General features: G+C 36.4%; 1 protein-coding gene and 1 pseudogene across 1 annotated transcript in view; both read left to right on the top strand.

Moving 5' to 3' along the window:
* The window catches only part of CNTN1 (contactin 1), a 143,436-nt gene that overhangs the window by 46,731 nt on the left and 69,559 nt on the right, over window positions 1–27,146 (top strand). The window contains 1 exon segment of the mRNA XM_044915209.1: window positions 12,283–12,403. Coding sequence (XP_044771144.1) covers window positions 12,283–12,403 — 121 coding nt within the window.
* Window positions 7,985–10,381, top strand: LOC123324885 (annotated as a pseudogene).

Genomic DNA, 27,146 nt, shown 5'->3' with positions numbered 1-27,146 from the left:
GTCTAAACATGTAACTTTACTGGCCTTCCTTTTACTACCCTAATAAATTTTACTTATACCTAACTGTTGTCTTTTATTTGCTATTTTCTACCACTAGGCATGGAGATAGGTATCTATGCTCACTAGATGTGTCTATACATGGGTTGACTTTTAGATCATTATACTTCCTGTGTAGAGACCATGTCAGCTAGGGTTATTCTTTAGCACAATACCCCATAGTCTGGTCCTTAGTAAGCATTTGTTGATGTCAGTGCTAAGTAAATGGATTAGGACATACATCAGCAAGTCTTTGTTCTTCAGAAATGTATTGCCTTGGAAGAATCTCCAAAAATTCATTCAAAGTTAAAGTCCCTTTTGTTGTACATAGAACTCCTTACATACCTAAGCATCACTGCAGTAATTGTTCTGGCAAAATATGGGAAGTATTTAAAGTAAAAAGAGGGAAAAATAAATATGTAATCTTTTGGTATCTTAAGAATTTTAAAATTTTACATGTGGACTTTGATGTTTTATTTGTGATATCACACTAGAAATACACTGTTTTCATCATTAGCTGGCAAATTCCAAAAAAATCTATCTGATTTTTTCACTTTGTCTTTAAGATTGGAGCAAAGATTGGAGTTTTGTTCTGTTTGGCCTTTGACAAGTTGTATGACCTTGGTCAGGACAGTCATTCTGAGCCTTAGGCTTCTCATCTACCATATGAGGAAGCTGGGCCACATCAGAAGTTTTAAAATAACAAGAATAAGTTTTTAGCAGCAGAATCCTTTCTGCAAAGAGAATTTAAATCAGAAGCCCAATAAATAAAAAAGGTGAAAGTGAGCTTGTTCTAAGTAAAGAAATTGTGTGCAGGTGTGGGTGTATGTGTGGGAGACTACAGGGCCACATCACGAGGCCTCTCATTTCTTCCGGTCGCACAAAACTTCCCATCTGATCCCTTCCTTCTACCAAGTGATCCTTGAAGATGTTCAGAACCCCAAGGCTAATGGGAACCAATGTAAAAACCACATGAATTAATATCCAAGTTTACTTTCAACTCTAAAATACTGGTTCTAAATACAAGGCTTTGATGTTTTGTCCATCAGTCAAAAGGATTATAAAAAATGTTCTTCTTTTTGATTTTTATTTTAAAATTGTCCAAATGATCAAAATTGGACTCTTCAGCCATCAAAATGGACAAATTTAAGGATATTCAGCATTTCCATTGATTCTACAAATATTTCATGATCTCTTAATAATTCTAGACCACTTTCCTAATTTACTTAAGTTTTTATATTTATGATGATATTACTTCATTTTCATAAGATTTTTAAGTCATACCTTTAAAAATATTTTTCACATTCAGGCAATCTTAATGCTCAAACATTACTTAAAATAACACTAACTTAAATATTAGGTAATATTAGGAAATTAGTGTTAATTACGTTATGTGTGAAAATGGTTTTGTGATTATGTAAGAGAATGGACTTTTGGGGAGAGTCAACCTAATATTTGAGGAATGAAGTATGATAATACCAGTAATTTGTTTTTCTAGGGTTCAATAATAAATGGACACATTGTATGTAGAGACAAGGAAAGATAGAGCTAGCTATATAATTAAATAAAGCAAACATGGTAAATTGAATCTAATGGTTTTTATTCAGGTGACCATGATACTATTCTTCTATTCTTCCTATTTTCTTTTTTTTATGATTTTTTTTATTATTATGTTATGTTAGTCACCATACATTACATCATTAGTTTTTGATGAAGTGTTCCATGATTCATTGTTTGCGTATTAACACCCAGTGCTCCATGCAGAACTATTCTTCCTATTTTCTTATATTTGAACATTTTAGTAGATTAAAAATTTAATAAATAGATACGTAAAATAATAATGCTGTATTCTTTCTGCTATGAGAAACTACCCACTTTTACGTACCGAACTGTGAACTTAAATCCCATTGTCTGATTCATAAAACAGTATCTTGGAGACAGTTTGACCTGGTTAAACCAGTAATGTGTGTTAACTATGGAGCCTTCCACCAGCCACTTAACTGAAAATCTCAAATTCCTTGTCTTTAAAATGGAAACATAGGGGTGCTTGGGTGGCTCAGCGTCCCATTCTTGATTTCAGGTCGGGTCATGATCTCAGGGTCATGGGATGTGGGGGGCTGCACACTCAGGGAGGAGTCTGCTTGAGATTCTCTCCCTCTTGTTCTGCCCCTCCCCACTCTCGCGTGCACACGTTCCTCTCTCTCTGAAATAAATAAATCTATAAAAAATCTATAGATCTATAGATTCTATAGAATCTATAGAAAATACAATAAAATCTGTAAAAAATACAATGAAAAGGAAACAAACAGTCTCTCCCTGAGTAGTATAAAAAAATAAATAAGAAAACGTATGTACTCCATGCAGAACGTGCCACTGGGTGTTTTACGCAAACAATGAATCATGGAAGACTACATCAAAAACTAATGATGGGATGTATGGGGATTAACATAACATAATAATAAAAAAATTGAAAAAAACCAAAAACAAACCAAACAAAAAAAGAAAACGTATGTGAAGTAGTTAGTACATTGCCAGACGAACTAAAAGACAGGTAACACATTAGATCAGGTATTCCCAGGAGTTCGGGAGTAGTGGCCAGAGTAGTACAGCAAGAATGCAAGTAGCAGAAGCTGTTTTTATAGTAGTATTAGTTGCAGCAAACGTATTCTATCAACAGCAACAGTACTACCAGTCGTGGCGGCTATAGTTAATAACAGTGATGCATCCTCCTCCCCCAAATATGATTAAGAATACTATCTATCTCACAGAGTTGCTGTTCAGAGTAAGTGAGTCTGCACATGTAGAATATTTATTTATAATAGTCCCTGGCACCTATGAAACCCTCACTAATTATTTGTTGTAAATCGTGTTGGTGATGGTGGTGTTGAAGTTTGCAGTTGCAGTGATGCATCTGCTGTAGTTACTCCTTCTTTAATCTAACAAGCCAAAAGTAAAAAGAAAAGTTAATTTTTCATGGATATAGCATGTATCAAACATATTTAATAGCTTTTGCTTATCAGTTTCTAGAATATTCTCTTTAAAGGATATTCTTTCCTTCAACCTTCTGTATGTGCCCCTTCCTTCTGAGCTTCAATGGAACAAAAGAGATGTTTTTGTTGATATATAGCTATTATGAGCTCTAAGCTTTATCTCAACCTTGTATGTACCATCCAACATATTTCTTTGTTCATTATGATTAATTAAATTTGTTAATACAACTTAGTAATTCAGATTCATTGATATGGCTAGGATGAATTTGTAGAGTCAGTTCATGGGGGAAGGGGAGGAAAGGAAGGGACATTTATATTTTGGAAGTCTTTTGATTTAAATTTGGGAAATTTCTAAGCGGTAAACCACATCTACACTTTGGAACATCCCTGAGCTGTGCTATCACAATTTCCAGTATGTGATTCAACTCTCCTCACATGAAGGGAAGCATTTTGTAATTCAGACAAGCTGTGGTTTTTTAGTGAAAATATAGAGAGCATTCATATCTAATTTGTGGCTAGAATGTGCTGAGGTCCATGATCTTTACTTGCTTTGTAAGCGTTCTGTCGACCACTGAGAACCTCAACTTCTCCTGAGGTATGGAAAGAGCTATTACCATTTATAAAAATTTCAGGAAAGTTTTTATACATACACAACTATATTGGAAATAATATAGTATATTTTTCCTTTGCTTTCCTTCTTGAGATATTTCAGTCCCACACCTTTACCAAATATAGAGCAAATGAAAATAAATGTTAAGGTTGCTTATTATTGCTTTACACAAGTAGTCTATTATTACGTAACTAAGTCCTAATGTTTAAAACAGAGCTGACATTTAAAAGTACTTTAGCAGTGAACTTTTAGAATAGTTTAATTAAAAGTTTAAAGAGTTTATTTAGAAGATTCAATAAGTATAAATTTAATATAATTTTAAGACATAAATAGGTTGTGTTTTTAATAACATGTGAAAAGTATAAAAATCATGACCACATTATTTCTCTGAGAATAAAATAAGTGAATATGTAAACAGCAATATGTTTCAAACTGAGAGTCTGGGGAGAAAAAGATAGCAATTTTATTAAGAAAAAAAGAATATTAGGTGTACAGAATATAAATATTTTACAAAAGGCAATTACAGTGTCATAACTTGTTTATTTTTATATTATTTTTCTGCCCTCAATTTTTTTTATTGTGAGGACTTGAATTAAGAAAAACATTTTAAATTTCTGAGGTGTTTTATTTTTTTAATTTCAGCCTAATCACCTGACTGCTTAAAATAGTGTGAGTTTAGCAACAGGATTATCTTTCATTTAGGCATAGGAAGCAACCAAAGAAGTGTGAGTTCACATAATGAAAGCATGTAATAGAACTAAGTGCTTTTTACTTTTGTGCAAACATTATTTTCCTCAAATATAACTTATCTTCATCATAATAACTTAAAAAGATTTTACTTAATATCTTTCCATTACTGAATATTTAGTGTCACAATGAAGTGCTAATTAAGAATGTGAAAACACATTAAAGCAGTGTGTTTTACAAATATACAGTGTTTAAATTATTTTATTTTTTCTCACTAGAAAATTACTCAGAAATATGTGCCAATTAGCCTTTATGACAGCTCAAGAAAAACATATGACCTTCACCATACACACACATTTATTCTCTCCTTGCCTCAAATATTTTTTAAAAAGTTATAAATAATAAAATAATATTTCTTTACCTCCTCTCATAAATGAATTCTATTTAGTAAGGCAGTATGAAGAGTTAGGCCAACTACAAAGAGGCACCATCCCCAAGACCATCTTCACTTCTGAAATGAACTACAAATTCCAGGGGTTGCCAAAACCACCCTCAGTTTTATTTGCTAGAAGGGACTCACAGAACTCCCTGAAAGCCATTATATTTATGGTTACAGTTTATTACAGGAAAAACATACAGATTAAAATCAGCCAACAGAAGAAGTGCACAGGGCAGAATCCCAGAGAAGTACCAAATATAGAGCTTCTATTGTTCTGTCTCTGTGGAGTCAAGATGCATTACTTTATCAGCTTAGGTGTGTGGCAGTATGCACAGAGTATTGCCAACTGGGAAAGCTCACCTGAGCTTTGGTGTTCAAAGAGTTTATTGGGGCTTAATCACGTAAGCATGACTGATTGATTGCCCAAATGGTTAATGTCAGTCTCTGGACTGACTGATACCACATGACCCAAAGCCCCTACCCTAAGTCACTATACGATTTCAGACCCTAAGTCTAAAACGTATTATACAAGAGTCTCTAATACCCACTCTAAATCACATTGTTAGACTATCCAGTATGACCCAAGGCAAAGAAAGACACTTTAGATTACCTTCCAGAAGCTGAAGAAATAGCAGACCTCCCTTGGGGCAAGGCCAAATTCTTTACAGTGCATACAGGTAGTTGGAAAACTTAGAGATTTCCATTCTCTTATATGTTCACTGCATTTTTTTTTCTAGAAATTTACACATTACTGCTAAAACTTTTATTTCCTCATGAAATTAGTTCATAAATAGTTTGAAATATATTATTAATGGCAGTTTATCTCATGTATATGGATACCAATAGTTGTTCTCAATTCAGTTATTTTATCTTATAACATTGTCATTATCTTACCTGAAAAAATCATACAAAATTACTAAAAGAATTTAGTAAGAACATTTTAGATAATAGGTATTTATTAATTCATTTGTGTAATATTTATTTGCTGAATTCCTCCTGTATGTCAGATATTACAATAAGTAATTTGTATGTAATAATAAATAAAACCTAGTTCCTCCCACAAAAAATTACAGTCTAGTAGAAGACACTGTACACATATATAACACAGGGATACAATGATGAACAAAACAGGCATATTCCTCCTCACATAAAACTTAGAGTCCTCTAAGAAGACCAACTTTAATCCTATAATTATACAAATATTTTATTGCTGTTGAGATATATTATATGACATAAGGTAAAAGGTGCAGTGACAAAATCTAACAAGAGAAAATGGAAAGTCTTGCTTGAGGAATAAATTGGTATTGGTGAGTGAAGAGTGTTTACTTAGGTGAATGTGATAAGAGTGTGGGGATATGAGGGAGTCACATTCTAAGAGAGGAATTAGCATGGAGAACCAGAGATGGGAGAGAACAAGATGCATTTAAGGTCCTATAAAGGGAATGTTCTCCTGGAGAGCAGAGTAAATGATATGGCACTAGCTGAGCTGGAATATTGGACAGAATTTAGAAAATGGAGCCAGATTGACCATATTCCAGGAAGAGGAAAAATTTTAAAGCTTTCAGTAAGTTGTATTTTTACAAAGAGGGGTGAGTTGGTCATATTGGTGTTTTTAAAATGTCACTCTGTGTGCCAAGGAGAGAAAAGAATAGAACAGGGGTGGAGGTTGTGACCAAACAGAGAATAGTAGTTCAGTGGGAGATGTTGGTAGCTTAGAAAAGGAAAGAGACAGTAGTGATGGAAGGAATGGATGAATTCAAGAATTTATGATGGAATTATAAGGAAGTTGAAGAAGAAGAAGAAGGAGGAGGAGGAGGAGGAGGAGAAGAAGAAGGTTGAGAATGTCCTCAAAGTTTCTGGGAAGTGTGTTGTCATAGATGATTAGAAAGTTGAATATGTGGGAAAAGGTCAAATGCTATCAGAAGTCAAATAAAATAAATTGAAGAGGTGGGGACCAGATTCAAATGAATTGAGGAGTAAGAGATAAAGAAATAGAAAAAAAAAAATCTAAGAACCGAAAGTCGGGTTTTGAAGAATAGGTATTATCTGATTCAAGAAACGATCATAGAATTAAGTAGCTTAACATGAGGAAAAAAGAATAATTCTCTGTTTCCAGGGGCAAGAAGAGAAGAGCAGAGAGAAGTAGGAAATGCGAGTGGGAGTGGGTACCAGCAAGGGCACTGGCAAAGGGAAAAGTCACTGAGAAATCCCTAGTAAAAATATGGCCAACAGGAATTTAAGAATAAAAATATGTAATGAATGGTAATTTTCAATGTTGATTTGCCCTGCCTTGTGGGATACAGCCAATTCCATCATCTTTCATTCAGTGGAATGGGGGTACTTACTAGGGGGTACTTTGTGTTATTAAGTTTTATGACAAAATAGGGAAAGGACTGAATTTCTTGTCTGGTACTCCTTGGTGTGACAAAGAAGTAACTGACTATTGGAGCAGAAGGAAATTACAATAAGTAATTTGTATGTAATAATAAATAAAACCTAGTTCCTCCCACAAAAAATTACAGTCTAGTAGAAGACACTGTACACATATATAACACAGGGATACAATGTAGGAGGAGATGTAGGTAGGAGACTACCCAAGGAATTTGCAGAAATCTTGGGAACTAAATTTTTAGACCTCAAGGTACAGGAAGACCCCCAACTGACATTAAATTGTATAACCTCTAGCTACATTTTTACTAAGACTGGCTAATATCAAGGAACAATGCATGTGGCCACGGACCAGTTCTTTATATGGAGATAGTAGCATTCTGTTACAACCAACGGAATCAATCTGCTCACATTATAACTAGCAATTACAGGCATACCTTGTTTTACTACATTTCACTTTATGGTTCTTTGCAAATAATGTGTTTTTACAAACTGAAGGTTTGTGGCAACCCATTGTTGAGCAAGTCTACTTGCACCATTTTTCCAATAGCATTTGCTCACTTTGTGTCTCTGGATCATATTTTGGTAATTCCCACAATATTTTAAATTTTCATTATTATTATATTTGCTAGATCTGTGATCAGTGATCTTTGATGTTACTATTGTCATTGTTTTCAGGTGCCAAGAACTGTACCCATATGAAACAGCAAATTTAATAACTGTTGTGTGGGTTTTGACTGCTCCACGGACTAGCTGTTCTGACTTTCTCCCTCTCCTTGGCCCTCCCTATTCCCTGAAATACAACAATATTGAAATCAGGCCAATAACCCAATGATGGCCTCTAAGTGTTCAAGTAAAAGAAAGAGTTTCACATCTCTCATTTTAAATCAAATGCTAGAAATAATTAAGCTTAGAGTAGAAGGCCTGTTGAAAGCCAAGATAGGCCTGAAGCTAGGACTCTTGCACCAAAGAGTTAGCCAAGTTATGAATACAAAGGAAAAGTTCTTGAAGGAAATTAAAAGTTCTACTCCAGTGAGCATATGAATAATAAGTAAGCAAAACAGCCTTATTGCTGGTATGGAGAAAGTTTTAGTGGTCTGGATAGAAGATCAAACCAGCCAAAACATCCCCTTCAGCCAGACCCTAATCCAGAGCAAGGCCCTAACTCTATTCAATTCCATGAAGGCTGAGAGAGGTGAGGAAGCTGCAGAAGAAAAGTGTGAAGCTAGCAGAGATTGGTTCATGAGGTTTAAGGAAAGAAGCCGTCTCCATAACATAACAATGCAAGGTGAAATAGCAAGTGTTGATGGAGAAGCTGCAGCAAGTTACCCAGAAGATCTAGCTAAGATCATTAATGAAGGTGGCTACACTAAACAACAGATTTTCAAAGTAGACAAATCAACCTTACATTAGACGATATTATCTAGGATTTTCATATCTATTTAAAAGTCTCCACAACTTCAAAGGACTGCCTGACTTTCTTGTTTGGGGTTAATGCAGCTGGTGAATATAAGTTGAAGCCAATTCTCATTTACCATTCTCAAAATCCTAGGGCTGTTAAGAGTTATGCAGAATCTACTCTGCCTGTGCTCTATAAATGGAACAGCAAAGCCTGGATGACAGCACATCTGTTGACAACATTTTAAAATATTCAATATTGTTGAATATTTTAAGCCCACTGCTGAGACCTATTGCTCAGAAAAAAAAAAAAAAATTCTTTCAAAATATTACTGCCCGTTGACAATGCACCTGGTCACCAAACAGCTCTGATGGAGATGTACAACAAGATTAATGTTTTCATGCCTGCTAACACAACATCCGTTCTGTAGCCCATGGATCAAAGAGCAATTTCAACTTTCATGCCTTATTATTGTTTTACATTTATTATTGAAATACAATTGACGTACAATGTTATATTAGTTTCAGGTGTACAATGTAGTAACTCAACACATTCTATACATTACTCAATGTTCACCACAGTGAGTGTAGTCACCATCTGTCACCATATAACATTATTACAATATTATTGTAATATATTATAATACAGTATATTATCTATGCTGTACTTTTCATCTCCATGACTTACTTATTTTATAACTGGGAATTTGTATCTCATAATCCCTTTCTTCTATTTTGCCCATTCCCCCACCAACCTTCCCTCTGGCAACTACCAGATTGTTCTCTGTATTTAAGAATCTGTTTCTTTATTTTTTCATTCATTTTGTTTTTTAGATTTCATATATCAGTAAATTATATGGTATTTGTCTTTTTCCATCTGACTTATTTCACTTCAAATAACACATCCAAGTTGTATTAAATGGCAATATTTCCCTCATTTTTGTGACTAATAATACATTGTATGTGTATAGAAGGACACTTGTGTTGCTTTCATATTGTAGCTATTGTAAAGAAGGCTGTGATAAACACAGGGGTGCATATATCCTCTCAAATTAGTGTTTTCATTTCAAGTCCTATTATTTAAGAACTATATTTCATAAGGCTATAGCTGCCATAGATAGTGATTCCTCTGATGGATCTGGGCAAAGAAAATTGAGAAACTTCTGGGAAGGATTCCCAGTTTTAGATGCCATTAAGAATATTTGTGATTCATGGGAAGCGTCCAAAAATATCCACGTGAACAGGAATTTAGAAGAATTTGATTCCAACCCTCATGGATGACTGTGAGGTGTTTAAGATTTCAGTAGAGGAAGTAACTGCAAATGTAGTGAAAATAATAAGAGAACTAGAATTAGAAGTGGAGTCTGATGATGTGATTGGATTGCTGCAATCTTATGATGAAACTTGAACAGATGAAGAGTTGCTTTTATGGATGAGCAAAGAACGTGGTTTCTTGAGATGGAATCTACTCATGGTGAAGATGCTGTAAAGACTATTGAAATGACAACAAAAGATTTAGAATATTATATCAACTCAGTTGATAAAGCAGCAGCAGGGTTTGTGAGGATTGACTCCAATTTTGAAAGCAGTTCCATTGTGGGTAGAATGCTGTCAAACAGCATCACATGCTACAGAGAAATCTTTCATTAAAGGAAGAGTCAATTGATGGGGCAAGCGTCATTGTTGTCTTATTTTAAGAAATTGCCACAGACACTCCAACCTTCAACAACCACCATACTCATCAGTCAGCAGCCATCAACATCAAGGCAAGACCCTCCACCAGCAAAAGATTATGACATGCTGAAAGCTCATATGGTGGTTAGCATTTTTTAGCAATAAATTATTTTTAAATTGATGCATGTATATTGCTTTTTTAAAAAAGCTTTATTTATTTATTTGAAAGAGAGAGAGTAAGCACATGAGTGGGAGGGACAGAGGGAAAGAGAATCCCAAGCAGACTCCATGCTGAGTGTGGAGCCCCACGCAGGGCTCAATCTCACCACCCTGAGATCATGGCCTGAGCCAAAACCAAGAATCAGACGCTCAACTGACTGCACTACCCAGGCGGGCCTGTAGGTTGCTTTGTTAGACATAATGCCATTGAATACTTTAATATAGTGTAAGTGCCATTGCATACTTTAATATAGTGTAATGCCATTGCGGACTATAATATGGTGTACATAACTTTTATATGCACTGGGAAATTTTAAAAAATTGATTTGACTTGGCTTATTGTGGTGGTCTAGAACTGAACCCACAATATCTTCAAGGTATGCCTATATTCTTAACCTCGTTAATTAAAAAAGTATAGCAAATCCAAATACTTTCCAAAACCAGCAGGAAATTTGATATATGAAGGGGCCACTGGCAAAATGTATGGTGAAGCAGAGCATTCATTCCACATGCAGTCATTAAAAGAATCAAAATTTTAAAATGTGTAAGTCTATTATATTACATAAACAATATTCTCATCTATTATGTAAAATATTAACCTAACCATTAATTTTTCATCTTCTGATATAGCTGGATATTTATGATTAGAATAGTAAATCAGTATACTTAGTTCTCCAGAAAACCAAATGTCTACTTAAAAATTGAGTTTTCCAGGGGTGCCTGAGTGGTTAAGTCTGTTAAGCATCTGACTCTTGGTTTCGGCTCAGGTCGTGATCTTGGGGTCATTGGATTGAGCCCTGAATCAGGCTCCATGCTCAGTGGGGAGTCTGTTGGAGATTCTCTCTCCCTCTCCTTTTCCCCTCCTACTCATTCTCACTCTCTCTCAAATAGATAGATAGATAGATAGAGAGAGAGAGAGATGATAGATAATTGAGTTTTCCAAATTTTTCTCTAGATGAATAGTTTGGAGATAATGAGCATGGACTTTGGATGCTCCCACTACCAAACAAGCTCAGTGACCCTTAGTTAAATTATTTGGCTACTCTAAGTCTCACTTTTATCTTTAATAAAATGGACAGAATAGGACCTATCTTATAGGACTGTAGTCAGAAGAGAATGAAATTACACACACACACACACTTGCATAGCCCAGAGCCTGGTTCAGAGTGGGCATTCAATAAATACTAGCTATTTTTAGAAATTGCATTTAGATAGTGCCTTATCTCTCACAGGCAAGAGTCCCTCAGGCCTTCTTCAAAAAATGTATATTGAACAAACACTGGGAATAGAGCAGTGAACAAATCAAATATCCTTGTTTACATGGAGTTTGTGTTTCGACCAAAACAGAAAATTTTAGAATTGTCCATTTTGACAGTTTCTTACACTTTTAGTATCTTTGTGTAATTAACTGTAGTACATCTTGAAATTAATCAGATTGGCTTTGCAAAACCAAATTCTTCCTAGCCATATACCATTTATCTTCATTGACATTTAGCATGAAGTGTTTTAGACTTTGCCATTTATCTTTAAAAGCTATGAATGAAATAGTTTCATCCCTTAGTTTATCTCTGTATGGCCCTCCCTCTGGTAATAGGAATAATAGAATGTTAAAGATATTTGGGTTAAAAAGGATCTTAATTAATTCACTCACTTTACTTTTTGCTTGAGATACTGAAGACAGACTTGAAGTAACCTAAGTAAGGACGTAATTAGCGTATCTAAAAAAGATACCTTTTAATGGTGCTCATATTGTTAGGGGAAAAATGTACCTCTTGTATCCTAAATGCCATATAATTGGTGAAGATTGTAGTGATGTGAATGACTGCTATTTTTGCTAACAGCTGGATTCCAATGGGGAACTGCTTATCCGAAATGCCCAGCTGAAGCATGCTGGTAGATACACATGTACCGCTCAGACAATCGTGGACAATTCTTCAGCTTCAGCTGACCTTGTTGTTCGAGGTAAGAATTTCAACATTCTAAATTTACAAAACCAGAGGTATTTGACGTGCATAACTATTGTATAATCTTCTGGTAACTCTGGTAAGAATTCTTATATATTTAGAGTCTTGGTCCTTGAGAATAGCTCCTCATCCATGCCTAAGAATGATTTATGCCAGACAAGTAGTAAACAACACTGATTTTGTTTGTTTTACTAACTACATATCTTCTAGAAACTTATACCACATACCTCCTACTAAATGTTTGTGCTTTTAAACTTAGTATTTACCAGAAATTCTCAGTTTCTGGTAATACTTTTCATGTGTTGAGTATAGTGTTGTTTCCTTTTGTATTTTTTTGTATGGAAAAAACATACTGATGCTGTTTGCTATACCTTGAAGTGTTACATATTTATCACTATCATTTTAGAATAAAAAGTTAATTTATACATGTATCATGTTTCCATTTGTTGCTGGTTTTTATTTTTTATTTATTTATTTATTTATTTATTTATTTATTTATTTTTAAAGATTTTATTTATTTATTTGACAGAGAGAGAGTTAGCGAGAGCAGGAACAGAAGCAGGGGGAGTGGGAGAGGGAGAAGCGGGCTTCCCGCCGAGCAGGGAGCCCGATGTGGGGCTCAATCCCAGGACCCTGGGATCATGACCTGAGCCGAAGGCAGATGCTTAACGGCTTAGCCATCCTGGCGCCCCTCCATTTGTTGCTGGTTTTTAGGCTAGTGCTTTTGTTCTTATATATAATTGAGAATATGCGGCAATACACCCTTATTGAAAGTACAGCCCCCTTAATGCTGACCTTTGCTGTATAGCTGTGAGGCCCGCTCAAAACTTCATTCATTGGCTCTTCACTCACTGCCTACAGAACAAAGACCACTCCTTTTAGCTAAGTACCAAAAACCTTCTTGTATTAACTTCAGCCTTTTTAGCTTTAATCTTTTACCATTCCATGTAACCAACTCCACTGTCCAACCCGTCCACAGAAATATCCTAGGGTTTCTACTTCCGTTCCTTGGATCACAGCATTACTTCCATGTCCCACAGTCATTGTTTGTTGCCCAAATCTTAAGCCATCCTTCAAGGCTAGGCTCAAGCATTGCCAAATTCATGAGTCCTTTCCCGATGTCCCAAATATGTGTCCCTTTCTTCTAAACTTTATTAGCAGTCAATACTTTCTTTAATGTGTTTTATAGCAATCTGTGCATATGAGTTATCTTCTCTACTAGGTTGTGAAATTCACATATGCATTTTTTATTAATCCTTAAGTAAGCTGAAGAATTCTATCCCATAGTTTCATAGCTCTCTTTATCAGTCTGTGTCATGTTAAAATTTTTATTTTATTCTTTTTTTATGTTAAAATTTTTATTTTTTCACATTTCATCTACTAGAAATATTTATTGGCTATTATTTATTACACACTTTTTCAGTCAGTTTTTGTACAATTAAACAAATAATTAGTAAATGAGATGATATCTGTGGTTTGTCTTCATATCCCTTTGGATCTAATAAATTTCACCCAACCTCATATATCTCTTGCAGTTGCCCCTAGAGCAGTGGTAATATGGAGTCCTCAATTCTCCATCTGAGGAAATGCTGAAAAGCCCTTTATTCCAGCTGAACATATTCTCCAATAGAGTAATAGAAGTTCAGCTGAAGTTTCTTTATCCAAATGAACTTAGACATTCATTCCATATATCCCTTATGCTAAATTGAAGAAAGTTCATTTAAGTTCTGTATTTTCATTAAAAGTATTTTATGATCTGGGACATCTATTATATTCAAGAGTCATCAGAGAGGGGGACTAGCTCATTGTTTTTTCTAGTTAGATTACTAGCTGTTAAGCCATTTTCAACAATAGCCTATGTATATATTTAATTGAAATTGTTTGCATATTTAAAAATTCACATTATGTTACAATAGGGATTATGTTTGGGGCATCTGGGTGGCTCAGTTGGTTAAGCACCTGACTCTTGATTTCGGCTAGGGTCATGATCTCGGGGTTGTGAAATAGAGCCCCCCATGTCGGGCTCTGTGCTGGGTGTGGAGTCTCCCACCCTGCCCCCCTCCACCTCTCCCACTTTCTCTCCCTCTCTAAAAACAAAGCAAAACAAAAACAAACAACAAAGGGGTTATGTTACTATGCTCGTACAGCAGTGTTTTCATGTAATTACAATGTGGTAAATTCCCAATATTCAGAGGGAAGAGGAATTTAGACAAATGCAGTCAAAGAGCTCAATGGTATTATCCACATATACTTAGGTAATTAGCAATCATCCTAATGTGTATTTTTTTTACAGAGGTAAAACCAATAAAAAAACTATTTTAGGTATTGTATGGAAATATTAAGTGTTTTCTTTAAGCTTTTTAGTTACAGGAAAAGTACTTTAAAGCAATAGAACCTGGCAAGTGCACTCAGTAGAAATATGATATAACATTTTAAGTCCCTACACTATAGCGGGATATTAAAAATACACATAGATAAAAAGTATTACCTAGCCCTATTAAAAGCCTACAAGTTGTAATCACTCTCCAAACTTCATTTCTAATAATCTAAAAGGTATTCCTTTTATGTCAAGAGAAATTTGCAATTAAAATAGTCAAATATATATGTGCATAGCTTGTGTCAAAAAATGTATATAAATTAGACCTTCAAATATGCTTTATATACTTAAGTCATGGGATATAAAATTAAACAATTTTCTATATTTATTATAGTAATGATGAGTAGTATATAAGAAAATATAGCATACCTCAAGTAATATTATTATTGGTCCATTTGTCCACTTAATTATGTTTTGTCATCTAGTCCAGGAAATCATAATCTGTTCCTTGGACAGGCTTCAAGAGGTTCATGGACTTTCTGAAATCATATGCAAAATTTCATGTGTGTGTGGCATTTCCCTGGGAAGAGGATTTATAATTTTCATCAGATTTCCAAAGCCAGCAATGGCCCAAAAGGCCATTTTCAGCCCAGAGGCCAAGAAACTTAACCTGCTTCTCTTTCCTTCCCTCATCTAGATCAAGACTCTCTAAAAAGAAAAACTAAGGGATATTCACTTCATGCTAGTAATAAAAAAAAAAAAAAACCCTAACAAGTTCCATGTAGTGAGCTCTAATAGCTCATTTAAATTATGAATTGCATGTGAAAAATTAAATTTTCACTAAACCTTTCAAGAATATATCTGACTCAAAACATATTAAATATGTTACATATTAGACATTAGATATCTTTAAGAACTTGCCGTATTAGAGATGATATAATTCTAGTCACTAATTCTAGTGACCTAATTGCAGATTCTGAAATTAGTGCAATGAGTGGGACAGTGAACAGATTAGAGAGGAAAGTAATTTCCTGATGATCACTGAGAAATTTGGGGGGCAATAGAACTAGCTTAGTGCATAAACTGTTATGCCCTATAAAATGAAAATAGAAATATTCAGACATAACTTAGATAATGTGGTTTCTTTTAGCCTATGTTACCTTGAAGGGAATGAATACATAATGAAAATTATTGCTGCTATCCATGTGTGTGTGTGCGTGTGTGTGTGCATGTGTGTGTGTGTGTAGTAATAATCATGTATTGGTGAGTGTGGGTATGTGTGTAAAGTTTGATAAAAGTAATTTGTATGAGAGAGAAAAATGTATTTTAGGCTTATACCTTTCATCATTATTTTAAATTGAGTTTAGAATAGAGGCAGTGAATTAGTTAAGTATGAGTGTTTCTAAATATAAAACTGGAATTAAATATAGGAAAAACATAAGACAAAGGAAAATGTAACATCGGATCTGATTTCATGGAGCTTTTTACCCAGAGAAAACTCACCTCCACCTTTTATCTGTTTATGTATGATAGGATTGAGAAATAAGGAAAAGAATAGCAAATGTTGTCAACTAAAAACAGTTTACAAAAAATGGTCCAATAATCATTTATAAGTCATTGTCTCTGTAGCAGCCATAAATGTTTATGTTTAAAAATCTATAGCACTCCAATTTTTTTACCCGCTAATTGAGTCCACAGGTGCTCAAGGATTAGACCATAAAAGTGGCACATATTGTCTGTTCCTCCAGTAATGTAAACAGTTTCAAACCCTGGAGTCATATTGGCCATGTAATTTTCACCTTTGATTTCCAAAGCTGCCCTTTATGCTATTTCTATCCTTTCATTTTGGATATATTTCTGCTAGTCTTTGTACAGTATAGAGATTATTTTTGCAAAAGTAACTTTTATTCAAGCACTATTGTCCTGGAAGCCTTACACATAGAATTCAGGTTGCAGTGATTGTAAGAAATCAAAACTATTTACTTTACTGGCAATATGTTAATTCAATGTTCTAAAATTCTTTCACTAAAAGCACCACAATTTTTGGATAAACCAATATACATTCTTCCTCACAGCCCTGGTGAAGGCAAAAAACTACCCTCTCTAAATAGCAAGCCTTCAAACCAGCCCCTTCAGGAGTCCAACAAATTTAGATAAATCAAATATGAAATTATGTAAAAAATGACAAGCAAGCCATAATGAGAGAGAATCAGGAGTTAGATTGATAACAATAGTGTTTGAGTTCAGAATACTATACATATTTTAATCATTGGAATAAGAATGAGAATATTCTTGCCCAAATCTTTAAATAAATAAAAGAGGAAATGGTAAAAATGAGTTGGAAACAAGATACTATAAAAATGAGAATTTGGAGGAAAAAACAGGAATAATACCTATAAATGATAAACACAATCATTGAAAATAAAAAATCAATAGATTAAACAACAATCAGAGACAGATTAGAAAATGAAGGAGGGAAATCGGAGGGAGAGACAAACCATGAGAGACTATGGACTCTGAGAAACAAACTGAGGGTTCTAGAGGGGAGGGGGGTGGCGGAATGGGTTAGCCTGGTGATGGGTATGAAAGAGGGCACATACTGAATGGAGCACTGGGTGTTATATGCAAACAATGAATCATGGAACACTACATCAAAAACTAATGAAGTAATGTATGGTGATTAACATAACATAATAAAAGAAAAAGAAAAGGATTAGGGACCTAAGAGGTAGTATATGAGGAAACAAACACAAATAAATAAACACAGAAAGACAAAGACAAATTATAAGAATGAGATTATTATATTAAGGATCTAATGATAAAGCAATATTTGTCAAATCAGATTACCAGAAGGAATATTAGATAAAGTAGGAGAGAAAAGTTTTCAAAAAGATAATGACTACAAATTTAGGAAGATTAGTGACAAATATAGCTTCTCAGTTTTAAGAATCACAATGAAATACAAGAACAATTAATGAAAATAAATAAATTTGCAGAACATTAATAACCAATAGAAGATTATAAGAGCAGCAAGAGGGAAAAATATTTTTTGCAAAGGCATAGCAATACACTGACCACAGACTGCTCAGCATTAGCAATAAAGAGTCACAAAGTAAAAAAAAAAAAAAAAAAGTCACAAAGTAATGGGAGGAGCCAGACTTCACAATGGCCCCCACTCATTTTGCTTTCTGGTATACCAACACTTGAATAATCCCTTTTACACTGGGAGTTGCTGTATATGCCAACAGAAGTGACATTGCTGAACACTGTCATAAACCACATCATTTCTTCTCCCTTGGTTCTTGGAATTCTCAATCTGGAGGAAGCCAGCTGTCATGTCATGAGGACATTTCAGCAATTTTGTAGAGAAGCCTACATGAGGTGTAAGATGACCTACTGAAAACCAGCATCAATTTCCCAGTCATTCAAGTAAGCCATCTAGAGAGCAGATCCTCCAGGCAAGCTTTCAGGTAACTGTAGCCTTGGCCAAAATCCTGATCAAGAACTCTCCAGCTAAGCCACTCAAGAATTCTTAATCCACAGCAACTGTGAGAGATAATGTATATTGTTGTTTTAAGCCACTGGGTTTTGGGGTAATTTGTTATGCAGCTATAGATACTACTACAGCCATGGAGTAAAGTTTTCAGTATGCTAAACAAAAAGTAACTGTCTATCAAAAAGTGTATATCCAGAGAAATTATCATTCATAATGAGGAAAAATAAAGTTATATTTGGACAAACAGTAACAGAGTTTATCCCCCAAGAAAATGTTATGTATAGGGCGCCTGAGTGGCTCAGTTGGTTAAGTGACTGCCTTCGGCTCAGGTCATGATCCCGGAGTCCCTGGATCGAGTCCCGCATCAGGCTCCCTGCTCAGCGGGGAGTCTGCTTCTCCCTCTGACCCTCCCCACTCTCATGTGCTCTCTCTCATTTTCTCTCTCTCACATAAATAAATAAAATCTTTAAAAAAAAAAAAGAAAAAGAAAATGTTATGTATAAAGGAATGTCTGATGGATAAAATTCAGGAAGAGAGGAAAATAATCCCAGAATTAAATTCTGAGATGTCAGAAAGCATAGTGAACAAAGAAACTAGTAAACGTGTGGGTAAATCTAAGCAAACTGAGCTAAACCAGACTTCAGGATATGCTGTGGTCTGGGTTTGAAGGCTGATGAGAATGATAATTTGCCCTCTGATCAAGTTGGTAGTCGCTTTTATGTCAGACTTCTAGTAAAATAACAAATTAGACATATATGGTTGTATATGCATATGTGTGTGTATTTTATATTGTCAAATATAGAGAATGTGTAAAAATGATAATTATAAAATATAGGAGAGTGGTTACCTCTGGGGTTGGAGACAGAAAGGGAGGAGGATGTGATTGAGGAGGGAGAGGACCGACAAGAAGCTACATCTTTATAGGTAATGTTTCATTTATTAAGCCAAGTGATGAGAACATAAGTGGCCATTTCTTGTTTTTCATAACTTTCCCTAAATGTTAAATATTTCTTAATTAATTTAATAAATGAGAGAGTCACAAAGTCATCCTCTACTTCCTCACCACCAACCTCAGCAAAGATTCATGAAAAATCCTTGTGTAACCTCTGAGCAGGGTTCCCAAATATGGCTATACATCAGATTTACTACTATGATTAAAGACACACAATTCTAGGCTCTCTCTTGGAAGATTTTGAATTAATAGTGCTGGGATAGGAGGGGGCGGAGCAAGATGGCGGAGGAGTAGGAGACCTGGATTTCGTCTGGTCTCAGGAATTCAGCTGGATAGGGATCAAGCCATTCTGAACACCTACAAACTCAACAGGAGATCGAAGAAAAGAAGAGCAACAACTCTCTCATCAGAAAAGCGACCACTTTCTGGAAGGTAGGACGTGCGGAGAAGTGAATCCGAGGCGATATTCGGGAGGATAGACGGCGGGGGAGGGGCCTCCGTCGGCGGCTTCTGGCAAGTGATAGAGCCACGGAGCACAAAATCGGAACTTTTAAAAGTCTGCTCCGCCGAGGAACGTCACCCTGGTGGCTAAGCGGGGGGTGGAACCCTCCGGGACAGTGTGGTCTCAGGACCCTCGGGGTCACAGAAAGACCGGGGGTGCCTGAGTGTGGCAGAGCTCCCAGGTATCGGAGCAGGGAAGCCGGCTGCAGAGGCGCAGCCCAGCTCGGGGTTGCCATAAACCGTGATCCGCGGCACAGTCGGGCCCCTGCTCCTCCAGCAGGGACCCAACAAGCGGCAGATCCGGGGAGACTCACCTTCCTCCCCCGGGAGGAGCCGTGCAGGAGTGCACCGCAGGGATCTGCTGGGTTTGGAGACTCCACCCGGGGTCGGGTGCCAGAGATAGAAACGCGCCGTCACAGGCTGGGTGAGCACGGAGTGCGGCTGGAGACCGGGGAGACGGGAGTGACTGACGGCTTTTCTCTGGGGGCTCACTGAGAAGCGGGGCCCCGAGTTCTCGGCTCCTCCGCGGCGGAGATTGGGAGGCCGCCATTTTCACTCTCCGCCTCCAAAGCTGTACGGAAAGCTCGCAGGGAACAAAAGCCCCGGAGAGCAAACCTGAGCAGATTACTTAGCCGGGAGGGGGCAAGGGCGGGGCAATTCTGCCTCCGGCAAAGACATTTGGAAACCACGGCAACAGGCCCCTCCCCAGAAGATCAGCGAGAACAGCCAGCCAAGACCAAGTTTACCGATCAATGAGAACGGCAGAACTCCAGCTCTAGGGGTCTACTGCACATAGAATTCATGGCTTTTTTACCATGATTCTGTAGTCTTTCAAAGTTAATTTTTTTTTAACTGTCTTTTTTTCTTTTTTTATTCTTTTTGAATTTTTCTTTTTCCCTTTTTCAACCAACATCTTATCAATCCCTTTTTTTTTTTTAAAAAAAAAACATTTTTATTTTTCATTTTTAGAGTCATATTCTATCCCTTCATAGTAGTTACCCATATTTTTGGCTTATATATATAAGTTGTTCTCTCTTTAAAATTTTGAGATAGTTTCTTCTAACAGATCAAAATATACCCTAAATCTCTAGTATATGGTGTTTTCTGTTCCCCTGCCTGATCACATCCTCTCCCTTTTTTTTTTCTTTTTTTAAATCCTCTTCTTTCTTTTTTTCAAACAACTTCTTATCAATTCCTTTTATAAAATTTTTTATAATTTCCATCTTTACAGTCATATTCCATCCCTTCATCATATCAACCCTTATTTTTGTACATATATAAGTTTTTCTTTCTTTAAAATTTTGGTAGGGACTTTCTTCTAAAAGACCAAAATACACCCCAAATCTAGTGTGTGGCACTGATCATATTTGATCACATTCTGGTTTTTTTGTTGCTGTTTTGTTTTGTTTGTTTCTGTTTTTATCTTTATCTTTTTCTTTTTTTTCTTTTTCTTTTTTCTCTCTTTCCCTTTCTTTTCCCACTGCTTCAGGTTTTTTCTGATTTGTTTAGAGTATATTTTCTGGGGACGTTGTTACTCTGCTAGCATTTTGTTCTCTCATTAATCTATTCTCCTCTGCACAAAATGACAAGACGGAAAAAATCACCTCAACAAAAAGAACAAGAGGTAGTACCGACTGCCAGGGACCTACTCAATACGGACATTAGTACGATGTCAGATCTAGAGTTCAGAATCATCACTTTAAAGATACTAGCTGGGCTTGAAAAAAATATGGAAGTTATTAGAGAAACCCTTTCTGGAGAAGTAAAAGAACTAAAATCCAACCAAGTAGAAATCAAAAAGGCTATTAATGAGGTGCAATCAAAAATGGGGGCGCTAACTGCTAGAATAAATGAGGCAGAAGAGAGAATCAGTAATATAGAAGATGAAATGATGGAAAATAAAGAAGCTGAGAAAAAGAGAGATAAACAACTACTGGATCACGAGGGCAGAATTCGAGAGATAAGCGATACCATAAGACGAAACAACATTAGAATAATTGGGATCCCAGAAGAAGAAGAAAGAGAGAGAGGGGCAGAAGGTATAATGGAGCAAATTATAGCAGAGAACTTCCCTAATTTGGGGAAGGAAACAGGCATGAAAATCCAGGAAGCACAGAGAACCCCCCTCAAAATCAATAAAAATAGGTCAACACCCCGACATCTAATAGTAAAACTTACGAGTCTCATAGACAAAGAGAAAATCCTGAAAGCAGCTCGGGACAAGAGATATGTAACCTACAAGGGTAGAAACATTAGATTGGCAACAGACCTATCCACAGAGACCTGGCAGGCCAGAAAGGACTGGCAGGATATATTCAGAGCACTAAACGAGAAAAATATGCAGCCAAGAATACTATATCCAGCTAGGCTGTCATTGAAAATTGAAGGAGAGATAAAAAGCTTCCAGGACAAACAAAAACTAAAGGAATTTGCAAACACAAAACCAGCCCTACAGGAAATCTTGAAAGGAGTCCTCTAAGCAAAGAGAGACCCCAAAAGCAACATAGACCAGAAAGGAACACAGACAATATACGGTAACAGTCACCTTACAGGCAATACAATGGCACTAAATTCCTATCTTTCAATAGTTACCCTGAATGTAAATGGGCTCAATGCCCCAATCAAAAGACACAGGCTATCAGACTGGATTAAAAAACAAGACCCATCGATATGCTGTCTGCAAGAGACTCATTTTCGACCCAAAGACAGCCCCAGATTGAAAGTGAGGGGGTGGAAAACCATTTACCATGCTAATGGACACCAAAAGAAAGCTGGGGTGGCAATCCTTATATCAGACAAATTAGATTTTAAACCAAAGACTGTAATAAGAGATGAGAAAGGACACTATATCATACTTAAAGGATCTATCCAACAAGAAGATCTAACAATTGTAAATATCTATGCCCCTAACATGGGAGCAGCCAATTATATAAGCCAATTAATAACAAAAGCAAAGAAACACATCGACAACAATACAATAATAGTGGGGGACTTTAACACCCCCCTCACTGAAATGGACAGATCATCTAAGCAAAGGATCAACAAGGAAATAAAGACTTTAAATGACACACTGGACCAAATGGACTTTACAGACATATTCAGAACATTCCACCCCAAAGCAACGGAATACACATTCTTCTCTAGTGCCCATGGAACATTCTCCAGAATAGATCACATCCTAGGTCATAAATCAGGTCTCAACAGGTACCAAAAGATTGGAATCATTCCCTGCCTATTTTCAGACCACAATGCTTTGAAACTAGAGCTCAATCACAAGACAAAAGTCAGAAAGAACTCAAATACATGGAGGCTAAAGAGCATCCTACTAAAGAACGAATGGGTCAACCAGGAAATTAAAGAAGAATTAAAAAAATACATGGAAACCAATGAAAATGAAAACACAACTATTCAAAATCTTTGGGATGCAGCAAAGGCAGTCCTAAGAGGAAAGTATATAGCAATACAAGCCTTTCTCAAGAAGCAAGAAAGGTCTCAAGTACACAACCTAACCCTACACCTAAAGGAGCTGGAGAAAGAACAGCAAATAAAGCCTAAACCCAGCAGGAGAAGAGAAATAATCAAGATCAGAGCAGAAATCAATGAAATAGAAACTAAAAGAACAGTAGAACAGATCAATGAAACTAGGAGCTGGTTCTTTGAAAGAATTAACAAGATTGATAAACCCCTGGCCAGACTTATCAAAAAGAGAAGAGAAATGACCCACATCAACAAAATCATGAATGAAAGAGGAGAGATCACAACCAACACCAAAGAAATACAAACAATTATAAGAACATATTATGAGCAACTCTATGCCAGCAAATTAAATAACCTGGAAGAAATGGATGCATTTCTAGAGATGTACCAACTACCAAAACTGAACCAGGATGAAATAGAAAACCTGAACAGACCTATAACCACTAAGGAAATTGAAGCAGTCATCAAAAATCTCCCAAAAAACAAAAGCCCAGGGCCAGATGGCTTCCCAGGGGAATTCTACCAAACATTTCAAGAAGAATTAATACCTATTCTTCTGAAACTGTTCCAAAAAATAGAAATGGAAGGAAAACTTCCCAACTCATTTTATGAGGCCAGCATTACCTTGATCCCAAAACCAGACAAAGACCCCATCAAAAAGGAGAATTACAGACCAATATCCCTGATGAACATGGATGCAAAAATTCTCACCAAAATACTAGCCAATAGGATCCAACAGTACATTAAAAGGATTATTCACCATGACCAAGTGGGATTTATCCCTGGGCTGCAAGGTTGGTTCAACATCCGCAAATCAATCAATGTGATACAATACATTAACAAAAGAAAGAACAAGAATCATATGATCCTCTCAATAGATGCAGAAAAAGCATTTGACAAAGTACAGCATCCTTTCTTGATCAAAACTCTTCAGAGTATAGGCATAGAGGGTACATACCTCAATATCATAAAAGCCATCTATGAAAAACCTACAGCGAATATCATTCTCAATGGGGAAAAACTGAGAGCTTTCCCCCTAAGGTCAGGAACGCGGCAGGGATGTCCACTATCACCACTGCTATTCAACATAGTATTGGAAGTCCTAGCCACAGCAATCAGACAACAAAAAGAAATCAAAGGCATCCAAATTGGCAAGGAAGAAGTCAAACTCTCACTCTTTGCAGATGATATGATACTTTATGTGGAAAACCCAAAAGACTCCACCCCAAAACTGCTAGAACTCATACAGGAATTCAGTCAAGTGGCAGGATATAAAATCAATGCACAGAAGTCAGTGGCATTCCTATACACCAACAACAAGACAGAAGAAAGAGAAATTAAGGAGTCGATCCCATTTACAATTGCACCCAAAACCATAAGATACCTAGGAATAAATCTAACCAAAGAGACAAAGGATCTGTACTCAGAAAACTATAAAATACTCATGAAAGAAATTGAGGAAGACACAAAGAAATGGAAAAACATTCCATGCTCATGGATTGGAAGAACAAATATTGTGAAGATGTCAATGCTACCTAGAGCAATCTACACATTCAATGCAATCCCCATCAAAATACCATCCACTTTTTTCAAAGAAATGGAACAAATAATCCTAAAATTTGTATGGAACCAGAAAAGACCCCGCATAGCCAGAGGAATGTTGAAAAAGAAAAGCAAAGCCGGCGGCATCACAATTCCGGACTTCCAGCTCTATTACAAAGCTGTCATCATCAAGACAGCATGGTACTGGCACAAAAACAGACACATAGATCAATGGAACAGAATAGAGAGCCCAGAAATGGACCCTCAACTCTATGGTCAACTCATCTTTGACAAAGCAGGAAAGAATGTCCAATGGAAAAAAGACAGTCTCTTCAACAAATGGTGTTGGGAAAATTGGATAGCCACATGCAGAAGAATGAAACTGGACCATTTCCTTACACCACACACAAAAATAGACTCCAAATGGTTGAAAGACCTCAATGTGAGACAGGAGTCCATCAAAATCCTAAAGGAGAACACAGGCAGCAACCTCTTTGACCTCAACCGAAGCAACTTCTTCCTAGAAACATCGCCAAAGGCAAGGGAGGCAAGGGCAAAAATGAACTATTGGGACTTCATCAAGATAAAAAGCTTTTGCACAGCAAAAGAAACAGTCAACAAAACCAAAAGACAACCAACAGAATGGGAGAAGATATTTGCAAATGACATATCAGATAAAGGGCTAGTATCCAAAATCTATAAAGAACTCATCAAACTCAACACCCAAAGAACAAAGAATCCAATCAAGAAATGGGCAGAAGACATGAAAAGACATTTTTCCAAAGAAGACATCCAAATGGCCAACAGACACATGAAAAAGTGCTCAGTATCGCTCGGCATCAGGGAAATCCAAATCAAAACCTCAATGAGATACCACCTCACACCAGTCAGAATGGCTAAAATTAACAAGTCAGGAAATGACAGATGTTGGCGGGGATGCGGAGAAAGGGGAACCCTCCTACACTGTTGGTGGGAATGCAAGCTGGTGCAGCCACTCTGGAAAACTGTATGGAGGTTCCTCAAAAAGTTGAAAATAGAGCTACCATATGATCCAGCAATTGCACTACTGGGTATTTACCCCAAAGATACAAAAGTAGGGATCCGAAGGGGTACGTGCACCCCGATGTTTATAGCAGCAATGTCCACAATAGCCAAACTGTGGAAAGAGCCAAGATGTCCATCAACAGATGAATGGATAAAGAAGATCTGGTATATATATACAATGGAATATTATGCAGCCATCAAAAGGAACGAGATCTTGCCATTTGCAACGACGTGGATGGAACTGGAGGGTATTATGTTGAGTGAAATAAGTCAATCAGAGAAAGACAAGTATCATATGATCTCACTGATATGAGGAATTCTTAATCTCAGGAAACAAACTGAGGGTTGCTGGAGTGGGGGGTGGGGTGGGAAGGATGGGGTGACTGGGTGATAGACACTGGGGAGGGTATGTGCTCTGGTAAGCGCTGTGAATTTTGCAAGACTGTTGAATCTCAGATCTGTACCTCTGAAACAAATAACGCAATATATGTTAAGAAAAAAAAAAAAAAGAAGAAGAAGAAGGTAGCGGGAGGGGAAGAATGAAGCGGGGGAAATCGGAGGGGTAGACGAACCATGAGAGACGATGGACTCTGAAAAACAAACTGAGGGTTCTAGAGGGGAGGGGGGTGGGAGGATGGGTTAGCCTGGTGGTGGGTACTGAGGAGGGCACGTTCTGCATGGAGCACTGGGTGTTATGCACAAACAATGAATCATGGAACACTTCATCTAAAACTAATGATGTAATGTATGGGGATTAACATAAGAATAAAAAAAAAAAAATTTAAAAAAAAAAAAAAAAAATAGTGCTGGGATAAGTTTAGCAAAGTTAGAATAAAGATTGGCTTGATGAACCATGGTGCATAAGCACTGGACACAGAAAATAACTCATACAGATATGCTCAAATGATTTTTAACAAAGATGCAAAAGTAATTCAATGGAGAAAAGATAGTCTTTCCAATAAATGATGTTGGAACAATTGAGCATTCATAGGCAAAAAAAAGAGCCTTGACCTAAACCTCAAACATTATAAAAATCAACTCCAAGTGAATGAATCATGGACTTAAATGTAAAATGTAAAACTATGGAACTTTTAGGAAAATTAATAAAGGTGAAAATGTTCAGCAGCTAGGAATAAGGTAAGAGTTTGTAGACTTGACACCAAAAGCATAATGTATAAGATGAAAAAGTGATAAACTAGACCTCATCAAAATTAAAAACTTTTACTTTGTGAGTCTCTGCAAAGATGATGAAAAGACAACCTACAAACTGGAAGGAAATATTTGCAAACCACACGTTCAACAAAAGATTTATATATAGAATCTATAGAGAATTCCCAAAACTCTAAAACAATCCAATATGACAAATGACAAAAGACATGAGCAGAAATTTCAATGGGGGCACCTGGGTGGCT

Source organism: Neomonachus schauinslandi, chromosome 5 (assembly GCF_002201575.2).
Source record: "Neomonachus schauinslandi chromosome 5, ASM220157v2, whole genome shotgun sequence".
Classification (NCBI taxonomy): domain Eukaryota; kingdom Metazoa; phylum Chordata; class Mammalia; order Carnivora; family Phocidae; genus Neomonachus; species Neomonachus schauinslandi.
This window is presented reverse-complemented; position numbering and strand designations above follow the sequence as displayed.